Raw genomic sequence first — 11,913 nt, forward strand, 5'->3', positions numbered from 1 at the left:
CAACAAGAACTAGGACATCAAAAAAGTCAACAACGAAAAGAAGACATAGAACCACAACAACAAGAACCAAGACAGAAGGAAACTCAAAACCTACAACAGACAAACACATGAAATTGAGATCGGGAAACAACAACAACAACAGCAACAATAACAAGTCAAAGATTTTCCTCAAAACACAACAAAAACAGCAGCAAGAACTTAGTAAAAAACAAAAAAGAAACCAGAAAAACAAAGCATTAAGAAGTGCCACATCAGAAAATACCGAACAGGGAAAACTAAAACAACCAAAACAAGACGGGGCCAACAAGTCCAACCAGGAATACCATCAACAGAGACAAAATCTAGCGAAATAAAACAACTAACCATAACAGAGGACTTAAAAGAACAAGAGAGAAGTAGAAGGGAAAAAATAAGAAAAGAAAAAGAAGAGCATAGAATGATGGACACATATTTACATGATGATGAATCCTTTGAAGATTATTTTGCAAAATATAGATTAAAAAATTAAAAAATATATACACCAAGTAAAATCAAATTAACTTTAATTTTTTTAAAACTAATAACAACTCATACATCGTATATATAGCACACACTTAAAAGTAGGAGAGGAGGTCCTCCCTAACTAGTCTGCGAAGATCAAACAGTAGAGAGCACTCTCCAAAAACAAAAAACAAAAAAAAATGATTATAGGTCAAGGTCTACATGTGCTCTCCGCGAAGACTTTGCTCAGCTCTCATTGCGTTAAGCTCCCGCTTCACTTGACACATCACGCAACAATGAAGCCATGTCGAAGCACAATGGTCTCCACAGATGCTTCCCTGTAATCAGTGATTTATCTATATTAGAGTGCATGATTACAAGATTTTGCAAAAGTCACACATTAAAATTACTTCTTTCATCTGTTCTTCATTTATATGTGGCAAATTTCTAAATAGTCTAACTATTTTATTAGACTGGATAATTTGGTGGCATATGTACTGGTTTCATAATGATCGAGTTCTCTCTAATTATTTCAGATTGAGATTGAAATTTCTTTATTTCCTGTCACTCATTAAATGTTTAATAAGAATCACACGCACATTCAAATATGGACAACACTGTTGAGAGAACTGTAATAAAAAATATATATATATATATATATATATATATATATATATATATATATATATATATATGAAATTGGCTTTGCTGAAAGAATGCTTTTTGTTTCCAAATGCTGAACAAACATAATTGATAATTTTCTGATTTACAGATATTGTTTATCTTACTGAAAGTCATATTTTAAAGTTCCAGGCATTTATACGTAGATGGTTGTGTTCATCAATATTAATCACTTAAAAGGCGTGTGTTTCCCAAGTCGGTTTGTTTGCTTGATATGGGAATTCGTAATGCACATATGCGTCCATGTATCATGGTTAACGATAATTGTGTAACTTCGCTCGAACCCGAGAATATAGACGTGTTTGTTTTGGAAATTATAGTCGCCTTAAAGTGTTTTACATGAAGAAAAAACTATTAATGTTCTCAGGCATTGAGTGAGTAAAATTTATATACAGTGTAAACGGGAATCTAATTGAAGATATTTATGTCAGCAGATAGGGACAGACAGACTGATTGACAGAGACTTTAACATACCTGGATATCTCGTTGCATCCTGATTTTACTCCTACGGCTGGTCAGGTACAAAGGATGCCACAGCGGCAAACATATGTTTTCGTCCATTTGGTTAGACAGATAGCAGCCATAGCAATTATTACAGAACAAAACCAGTAGACCTAATAATAATAATAATAATAATAACATTATCAGGAAATGTATTGCTTGTTTTCATTATTGACATGTTGCTGCTAAACTAGGATTGCATGGCTAGAAGATGTCATCAACAATGAATTTCTACGCCCAATCTATGTTTTTACAAGCCTTAAATACTCCTTTTCGATCATTTACAAACGCTGGACATTCTGCACAAAAAACGACATACTCATAGAAACAGTTATATCAGCAATGTGGCTTTTTAACTCTGGAATCCATACTCCTTGACTGTCAAAAATGATGCTCGTCTTATATGGGCATAACAAACGACGACGAGTGTTAATGTATATAAACTTTTGGAAGATTAAACATGAAAATATGGTTTATTTGACACAGATTACTCAATACAATAGATCAGATATTGATTTGAAAATGATAAAGAAATTATAATTCAATTAGTTTTGTGTAAACAAATTATAATGCCAAAATTGTTAGATACATATCAAAGGGATAGGAAACAAATGTTACAACTTACACTTTCCTCTTCATTACAAAATTAAATAGCTATCACGCAGGCATGATGTATATAAAATCAATTCAAATTGTGTGTGTGTGCGTGTGTGTGTGTGTGTGTGTGTGAGAGAGAGAGAGAGAGAGAGAGAGAGAGAGATCAGTCAGATTCGGAAACCGTGGTGTGTCCTTGGACAAGGCAATTTATTGTATCGGTACTCAGTTACCAACCTGTGCTACTGTGCCTTGAAATATAAGGGAAACAAATGACAATGCGTATAAATTGACATTTCATTTAGTGCACAAGTTTATAGATCTGTTTGTAATTCTTCTCGGTCTTATTAAAATAGCAAGTCTTTCAATTTGAATTTTTTTATGTTGTTTTACTGTGTCTCCAAACAGGAGCGTCTTTAGGTCCGTATTTACATTAAGGAATGAATGTATGTGAAAAAGTGGATCTCTTGTGTTGTTATACAATTTGGAATCCTAAAGAAAATAATTATCAATCTCAGTAGGAAATCCGCAAGAGTAGGAAGGATCAGCGATAATATTTGCTATAAATAATTCGTAGCTGAGTATGCTACATTCTGTCTTAAAGAAAGCAGAAGCTTACCGATCACCGCAGGTTAATATCCGGGGATTGAAATAAATGTTCTGACATAGGGACAGTTTCTTGCGGGTACAGGTGAGGATAGTTTCGTGCAGGTACAGGTGGGGACAGGTTTCATGTAGGTAAATGTAGCTCCTTTCATTTGTTAATTATATATGATAAGAAGGAATTTTAAAAGAAATATCACGATATTGTAAAGTTAAAAAGGTTGCTCAAATTTCTCAAGATGGAAATTACATTGTCTTGTACATAGAGTTGAAGCAAGTGAATTATAAAATCTGGATATTGTTTGTAAATGATTTTATAAACAATTACAAAGGTTTTAAATATGTCTTCACTCTATAAGGGTAGGCCGGCGTCTTTCAAATTAACGTTGACCTTCTCTGCTTGCATATTTCGATGGACCTGAAACTAATCTAGCTGTTTTGAGTTGTTGTTTTTGAAGATTTTAGAAACAGTCATAATACACAGTAAACGCATATTATATTCGTCTTCTAGAGCAAACAAAAGTTAATTAAATTTTTCTTAGATTCTTTATTGAAGATATACTTCAATTTTCTTCAGATATCCAATATTCTGTACTGTAAAGCTAACGGAAGTAGGACTGATGCTTATAGCATATCTGCCGTTGATTCAAATGTTAAAGAATTTGTCACAAACGATAACTCTCTGAGTCATATTAGCGACAAAATTCCCCAATCCATGTCCGCATATTCCCATCAATCACATAACGGCTTTCTTTCAGTTGCAATTCTCTATGCAATACCTTATGGAAGGCTTTAGAAAACAGAAAACGATGCTTGAGATTTCGTGTCTATCTATTGTACTGCAAGTTGCACGGTGAATATCTAATATCTGAAATGACAATCACTCGTTATCGCCTTCCAACACTCACCATATTACAAACCCAACAGAAAGTAATTCCCTTGGACGGTGTGCTGCTTAGGGGTTACATGCATATATCTGAGATATATTTATCACATTGTTGGCACAATTTACATAAAGTTTCTAATGCTGCAACTGTGATGAAATCCATAGTGGAATAGACATACGTTTTGGTGGAAACGTAAACAGTTCATGAATATGCATGTATCTGGCGTGTCAGCTACTTAACCTGACATGGCCACCATGAAATCAAGTAATACAAAATACAGCTGGTCGTGTACAAATTACAACCCAGACTAAAAGCGATAATTCAATTTTGAAACTCTCATGGACATTCCCCAAAACTAAAAAATTCTGAAAAATGTAAAAATGACGTACTAAAATTCCAGTACTTCGCGGACTTTAACGGACACTGAAAAATCCAGAATTAAATGTACAAATTATAGTTTAGATGAAATGCAACACTAAACTTCCGAACGTTTAACGGACTTAGCCGAGATTGAAAAATTTGGGGCATATGTAAAAATTATGGCTTAGACGAAAATTATTACTTAAGTCTGAAACTAATATGGAACTTGGGAGACTGATCATTTTTCCGAAGTTTTCAATATGGCCGAGATAAAATATAATGCTAACATTGCTAAAGTAATATTAAATTTAGCATCACTAGAAACAAATTCTCAAAACAATGTAAACGTTGTACAAATAATTTTTACCTATTGCAAAAAATATGAAAATATTAAAATGTATCAACTTATTCTTTAAAGTAAAATTTGAAATAAGAATAAAATAGATTGTACCGAATTTAATGAAAACTAAAACTATCGATTTACTTTTATAAATTACAAAAGAATCTTATGGACAGGATACTAACATTCATCCTTACAAACAAATACACATTTTATCATCCAACACTCATACGTACAAAAATAACATATAATGGTATTGAATAGATGATTAACAGCACACAGTTTTGCATACATCAAAGAGATAAGAGCAGTATAGAGAGCATCTTTGGCAAAGTCCAAAATAAATAAACCTGCATTACACCCCCAAAAACAAACTATCATCGTCGTCATCGTGTTCAACAATTACAACTAGGGCGACGGAGAAGGCGGATATGATAGATTCGGACGAGGAAAAATGTGAAGAAAGTTAAATCTGATGATAGAGGATCCATCATTTGTTTTGGACATTTTCAATCCATCAGCCCTTTTCAGAACCACCCATATCTCTCAAAAAGGCACACTAGTAAGTTATTGTAAAATATAAATAAATAAAAAACCTCTAAGAAGCTTGTGTTAGTGTATGTATATATTCCAATGCTAATTTCAATACTAGTAAAAATGCACAAATCAAGAATACTTCGATTTTTGCAGTTGGTATATTATTGTGAATAAGAATCACAGTCAAATTTCAAACTTGTCACAAAAATCCATTATCTAGCTTTCAATTACTTAAAGGAATGAGATCTTCCTTTGAAATCTCTTCTTCATCATCTTTTTCTATTTCTTCATTTTCCTTTGTGTGGAGGAGAGTCTGAAGACCAGTGCCCTTGCTCTTGACACACAAATCATTGGTTTGTCTATTCAACTTTCTTAAGATTATGGGTTTAAACTATTTGACGTAGTTTCTATTTGACGTAGTTTCTATTTGACGGAGTTTCTGTTTGACGTAGAAATCTTCGACAGATATAATAGGTATCTTCACTTTTATCTAAAGAGGTGCTGTGGTTTGAGAGAGCTCTTTTCCTGTATCAATCAACACATTTTAACAGCTTTTAGTAACTATTGCTAGGGACACATTGGGCCATCGCATTATCGGATGTGTTCCAGACAAATCGACAAATCGATTGCCTAAAACGAAGTGGCAATGTTTGATCTATTATTTGGAAATTGAGAGTATACTAACGTAAATTGCCCCCCAAATTTAAAAATTGTAAAACAGTTATACAAAATATAAAAACAAAATTAAATTTAAAATAAAAAATTTAAGACAGAAACGATTTAACGAATATTGAAGACATCCGAACAAAATAATTGCAAAACTCTTTAAGCGTTAAGAAATAATATGTATAAATTTTCTAACAAATCTGATCTAATTATGAAATATTTAGATTTGTATACAAATAAAACTTTTAAAAATGTTTAAAGAAATTTAAGGATAATGTAAACTTAAAAACATTAAAAATTATCAGATGATGATAACAAGTGATTGTCTTGATAAAACTAGGTATCAATCCTCATTACTCCACCCTCCAAATTTAACCCAATCTTTGTATATATGTTTGTTGATATGGGTGCTGGTTTGACGCTGCATTCATTACTAGACTTGAGTGTTGGCTAGCCGATGCGCGTGCTGGTCAGTAACACTACGTATTAGTCAAGAAGTATTGGTGCTAGTCAGAAGCTGTAAATGCTGGTCAGTGGGTGTGGGTGCTGGTCGGTAGCACTGTGCATTGCTTAGCAAATGTATACTGGTTCGTAGATGTGAGTGTGTTCAGTAAGATTGATGGTTGGTTTGGTGTGTGTGATGCTTAATAGGGGTGGGCGCTACTCCGTAGTTAAGGGTGTTGGCCAGTGGAGGTGTGTATGCTGGCCAGTTTATATGGAAGCTGGTTAGGAACACTGTGTATTGGTTAGTAATGTGTGTGCTGGTCATCGTATCTATGAGGATGCTATATCCAATCGAAGCTGACGCCATATCCAATCTAGGTTGGGTGTATATCCAATCCAAAATGACACCCTTGAGGATTTGTACTGAAGCCATAACTGCTAAACAGTTTAAAATATGAGTACCTGTAGCACCTAGTTAGAACAAGAGTATTCACGCTTCCACGGCTTCAGTGTTCCCGACAATATTTCGTAGATTTAACCAGAGCAAATATTTACCTTCAACCGGACAGAATGAGTGTTTCATTCAAAGATGTTTCAGAATGATGGTTTTGTTCCTGTGTGTGACTAAACAAGATTCCAATTATTATATCTCTATGGCTTTCTTCAATCGTTACTTACATGATCCTACGTCTTCTGTACAGCCACATATACTGCTCGAGCAGTCCTTGGAGGGGTTTATCTTCAACTGGCCTACAGGCTGATTTATGACGATGGTAGTCTGACAGAAATCATGCAAGCAAATAAATGCATTTCCCATAACCCCCATAAGGCACGAGGTGAAAACAAAAAGAAGTACTTGAGAGAAAATGCAAGGTTATAACATATTCTGGTCAAGTTGAAAATAGGTCTTCAATATAGTTGTTATAAAAGCCACGAGGTTACTGGGGAGCCACTCCAAATACAAATTTATTGCAGCATGTCTTCAGAAACATTCCAAGAAATGTGATCCAAATTGGTTAAATAGTTCCAGAGAATAAGTTGAAAATCGATTTATTCATTTGTTTGTTTTGGAAGCCACGTCATTATTTAGGAAGTCATCTTAAAAAACACAAATAATGCAGAGTAATATCTTGAAGAACAATCCTGCTAATTATGATTGAAATAGACCCAGTGGTCTTTTAAACAACCTAAGATCACAATATTGCCGGACATTTCTTGAGACCTGATTGAAACCAGGTTCAATGACGGACGACTTGAGACTGACGACGGACGCTGGACACACGGCCATACCATTAGCTCACATGGATAGTTTAATTAAACTGCTGCATTTTTTTACGATCATACGGTGGTTTTTGATACTTCATCAATATTGAAGGAGAAGAGTTGTATTACTATGTCCTGCTGCCGTAGTTGAACATTTCTGTATTTGAATAATGCACCTTATAAATGTCATCCTAAACAAGACTGAAATATTTCTTAATTAATTTTAAGAGACTTTTCTTAATACGACAGGTAAAGGAGCTAAAACCCTTTATCATAGTAATTCAGAAACGAGACATCTAATGTCAAAAATTTACAAATTTTAAAAAATTTATGTTCTTTCAGACATTTGAGAACAATTGTCAGTTTCAGTAATATCCAAAGGAATTTGTATTTATTTAGATTATCATTAAAGCTCGAACACTATATTTATGCATTTCTGACACTGTCTGTTAATTCCACAATATCTATATCGTCGCCTGCCTTTATTTAATCTGCATATGAACATATCGTAAACGATGAACATTACTTCTTTCATTGTCCATAATAAAATTATCTAAGATTTAATCTTGTCACTTCATTATAATATAATATTCCGGGTAACATTTCGATACAATTGCATGGCGATGGGTGGGGTGAGGTATGTGGGTGTGTGCTTGGCATATGACAAAGATGGAGTTCATGAAGATGTAATCTTCCTTGTACCATGTTATTTTAAATAGTAGCAACCTCATATATGGCAGGTAAAACAAACTCATTGTCATACTCAAAACTTATAACAATGGTCCTAACGGCTGCCTCGCTTGGCACTCAGCATTAAGATGTTAGTGTTGGGACTGGCCGGCCAGGATAATGTGACTGTGTAAAACATGATGCTACATGTCTGTGTCTGCGGCATGTGCTAAACATCACGATAAACTGCCACAATGAAGACATCGTAGCGAAATAACTGAAAAATTGTTAAGGCTGTATTAAAAATTCAAATCACACACACACTCATATTCATACATGTCTCAAAGTCTCATCCCTACCTCTCTCTTAAATTTTCATTTATTTCTTCATGCTTTCTCAACGCGTGTTGAATGTAAAAAACACTGATCATCCATGACGGTAGATAATTTGATGCAGTCTTGGATGAAATCGGAGTCAAGTTTAACAATCTATTAACTTCAAGGTAGGTCTAGTTGAACTGAGCTTGCTTATATTGGATCTGTTTTGCATATCATTCGCTCAGATGTATTTATTCTTACCTGGTGAACATCGGCGGACCTTTGCAAATGAATGTCACCTGCAGAATATAAAAGTATACTTTTTTAAATAGCTCTACGGGTGGGCGGCTTTATGTATTTTTCATTATAAGAATGAACAGTTTAGATAATTTCATAACTGTTCAGACCATTTTTATTCAAAACATTGGACAGACGAAAGTAAAAAATTAATAAGCTACGGACCGACACAAATGACCTAGTCCCTTACTTATTAATCCAAGATTCATAAGAGACAGAGCCACTCGAAAAATAAGGTTATTACAGGGGATACAACTTGCACAAGTGAATTTAAAGATTTTCTTGTTTAAACCTTGGATGAATACGCAATTTTCAGGTCATGAGGCCCTGAAAGCTATAATAATGAAAGATGAAAGGGAGAGGTCATTACTGTTGATATATAATAGCTGCTCTCTCTCTCTCTCTCTCTCTCTCCGAAAGTAAAATGTATGGTGTAAAAACGAGGTTCTTCACAAAGCAAGCCAACCAGCACACTATCGATAAATATAATGTTAATAATTATTTGGGGTCACATGTTTTCTATGCCTTGCACTCGGGTATTTATTATATTTTCTTTCACTGATTGTTCAGTTTAAATATAGATTTTTTTTTAAAATCCGAAATTACTTGCAAAATATACTGATAGATTTAAACAGAACATCAAACATTCTCCATCATGTGGGAAAAATACATTTTTCCATACAATCCTTCGTGTAACATTTTCTTGTTATAAACAAGAATTAAATTGTTCTCCACTCTTTCTCATGTAGCTGTCAAACGTAGGTTTGAATTAATGTTATATTATAATCAAATTGTCCTCCTGAAGCCAATAAGGAAGTTGCAGGATACGCTTAAATTTGAAACAGACCCACTTGATTCCCTTACACATGGAAGGTCAAAAATCAAGTACCATTAGAGGATAATAGTGATAAACGGTGTCAGTATAGCTAGCATCATGTAGCAAAATGGTGTCTGTCAATAGATATCAACAACTCTTCGGAAACATTTGAAGTAGCAAATGTGTACAATATGTGATAAGGGTGAATTTTTGCTAGGTGTAATAACACTAAAGATCTCTTCTGTTTTCTGTTCCTAAAAAAGTATTTAAATCTTGTTACAACATCACACGTGCAAACAGGAAGCGAGATAAAAAGTATGATGAAAATTACGTTCTGATAAATAATGTTACCAATCAAGAGCCACTACTGACTGAATTCTTGACAGAGAGACAAACCTTGGATTTGAGGCTCATTTGTTCGCAGCTCATATTTCATTTGATTGGCCCTAAAAAATAATAAAAAATAAAAAAAAACTTTCAATTAAAAAACAAACATTTCCATTTAAAGCAATTAGTAATCATATCGAAACAAGTACATGTTCAAGATTTAGAAATATTTCGTGAATATTGTGCGATTTCCTTCGTTTTTATTTTGACATATTCGTTAATTCGAATTCTTCAATCATGAAACAAACGTGTCCGTTTTAACAGAATTTCCATGTTTATCAAATGTCTATTAAAATGGTCCCACATCTAGTTTACTCTTACATAGGTAGCACAGACTACCTCCAACATCGATGACAACCGGAAGTCGCAACGTCCTCTAATCCAAACTGCTACAACCACGTTTAGACTGTGCTACTTCAATATCCTCGTCCTTTTCTGATTTTAAACGATCTCACTCATGGATTACCTAATTTTAGCTTAAGTTGTCATGTTCCAGGTAATCAGATTGTGACATTTTAAGCCAACTAAAGCTATCTCATTTTCTTACGTTAATTTTCTCGAAATCTACATTAATGCATGCATACACCAAACTGAACAAAAGAATAAATAAAGTACAGCCCTTGACAAAAAAAAAAAAATAACTAAAGGCAAAAGTATTTTTTAATTATTCCAATTGATGAGAACATGCTAAAGTCTCAGCAATATAATTAAGCCGATTTCATTTCCAGCATTTGATCACCTCTCATATTGACAAGTTTTCCTCACTGTGTTTTCAAATTTGTATTATCATTCTTGTTTATCAGTGTTGCAGGTGACCATAGCTAACAAGCCATTGAAACATATTTTGACATGATGCATAATACACGTGTGGAGAATATTAATAATTTATTTTTATTTCTGGTATAATTCGCCTCATAAACATATTTAGCGAAATTGAAATAGATGTGTTCACATTATATCTTTCGAACATCTAAATACATTTTAACATGTCTAGTCGTGCTTAGTGTATATTTCTCATTGAGCCGATATATGAAAAGGAACTCGACTCAGCTAAGAATCCAAATATTAAAGGTCAAGTTATATATCTATTAAAGGTCAAGCTATATATTAATGAAGTCAGGTGGGCCATTTATAAACCTATGAATGTGACGTTATATCCAGGTTCTGTCAAAACATAAAATTAAATCAAAACAAAATATAGAATCGTCTGAAAGCAAATTGAGTAGAGTTTTCATTCTGGTGAGAAATTTGCATAAACGTATATACTGGTACGTAACTTAGAGTCGTCTGAACATTTCGGTACGTTATTTTTTCTAGGTATTATTTGCTATACTCATTTTGTGTAAAATCAGTTTTGCGAAAATCGTTTCCTTAAAACAAAAATGTAATCGTAATGAATTTTGTTTACATACCGTTTTCACCCAAAGATTTGTTTGAAGTCAATGGATTATCAGATCCGTGTGGACCAATGCCATTACAATCGGACCAATGTCATAAACATCGGACCACTGTCATCAAAATTGGACCAATGTCATCAAAATCGGACATCATAATCTGAACGTTTTCAACAGAATATGATATAATCAATTCCATTTGGATTCTACTTACATTCTGGTGAATTTCTCCGAACAAAAACAGTTTAACGGTGCAAAGTTGAAAAACTCTGTTGGTTACGATAGCCAGGTTGCTCTGTGCCCGAACTTTTAAGTTGATAGTCCTGCTACAAGCAAATATTTCTTATTAAATTTGCACACGTATGGTTCTTCCAGATGGATGGCCTTCCGTCATATTAAGTTAGCCGCATTTTCCACGTATATAATCTACCTGTCTAGCATGTAATAGAAAACGCATTAAGTTGAATATCAGAGATAATTCTATTACGGCCTAGTGGTTTTGAGAAAATATTTTTATATTTTCATCCCCATTGGTAAATTGGAAAGCTTTGGGCTTTCATCATGAACGTTCACTGTTAGGAAAATATTTCTAAAGCTGGATGATTAGCCGGTAAAAAAGGTATCAGTCATCTTACGAGTTCATCTGAGTGCGCGTAATGCAAGGGAGATAACTTTC

The 11,913-nt window shown here is 33.8% G+C and overlaps 1 protein-coding gene across 2 annotated transcripts; it reads right to left on the minus strand.

The window, feature by feature from the left end:
- Nucleotides 1–603: 603 nt before the first annotated feature.
- LOC149785917 (placenta-specific gene 8 protein-like) lies at nucleotides 604–11,617 on the minus strand. 2 transcript variants are annotated; one of them, XM_089978124.1, is made up of 6 exons: nucleotides 11,452–11,617; nucleotides 9,853–9,902; nucleotides 8,604–8,641; nucleotides 6,772–6,871; nucleotides 1,636–1,775; nucleotides 604–818 (listed from the first exon to the last, which is right to left on the minus strand). In XM_089978124.1, coding segments are annotated over exons 1-6 (450 nt in total). In that variant the 5' UTR covers nucleotides 11,454–11,617; the 3' UTR covers nucleotides 604–698. The 2 variants fall into 2 exon arrangements, with proteins under 2 accessions (XP_089834250.1, XP_089834251.1); XM_089978125.1 differs by lacking the exon at nucleotides 11,452–11,617 and adding an exon at nucleotides 11,256–11,389.
- Nucleotides 11,618–11,913: the final 296 nt, after the last annotated feature.

Source organism: Sinohyriopsis cumingii, chromosome 12, assembly GCF_028554795.1.
Source record: "Sinohyriopsis cumingii isolate HCF-2022 chromosome 12, ASM2855479v2, whole genome shotgun sequence".
Taxonomy (NCBI): Eukaryota; Metazoa; Mollusca; class Bivalvia; order Unionida; family Unionidae; genus Sinohyriopsis; species Sinohyriopsis cumingii.

Bases quoted from the DNA above. Each gene is read 5' to 3' on its own strand.
- LOC149785917 (XM_089978124.1), bottom strand. The intron at 6,872-8,603 runs GTAAGAATAAAT...GATTTCTGTCAG, and splicing joins GGTCCGCCGATGTTCACCAG to ACTACCATCGTCATAAATCA. The intron at 1,776-6,771 runs GTAAGTAACGAT...TATTATTATTAG, and splicing joins TACAGAAGACGTAGGATCAT to GTCTACTGGTTTTGTTCTGT.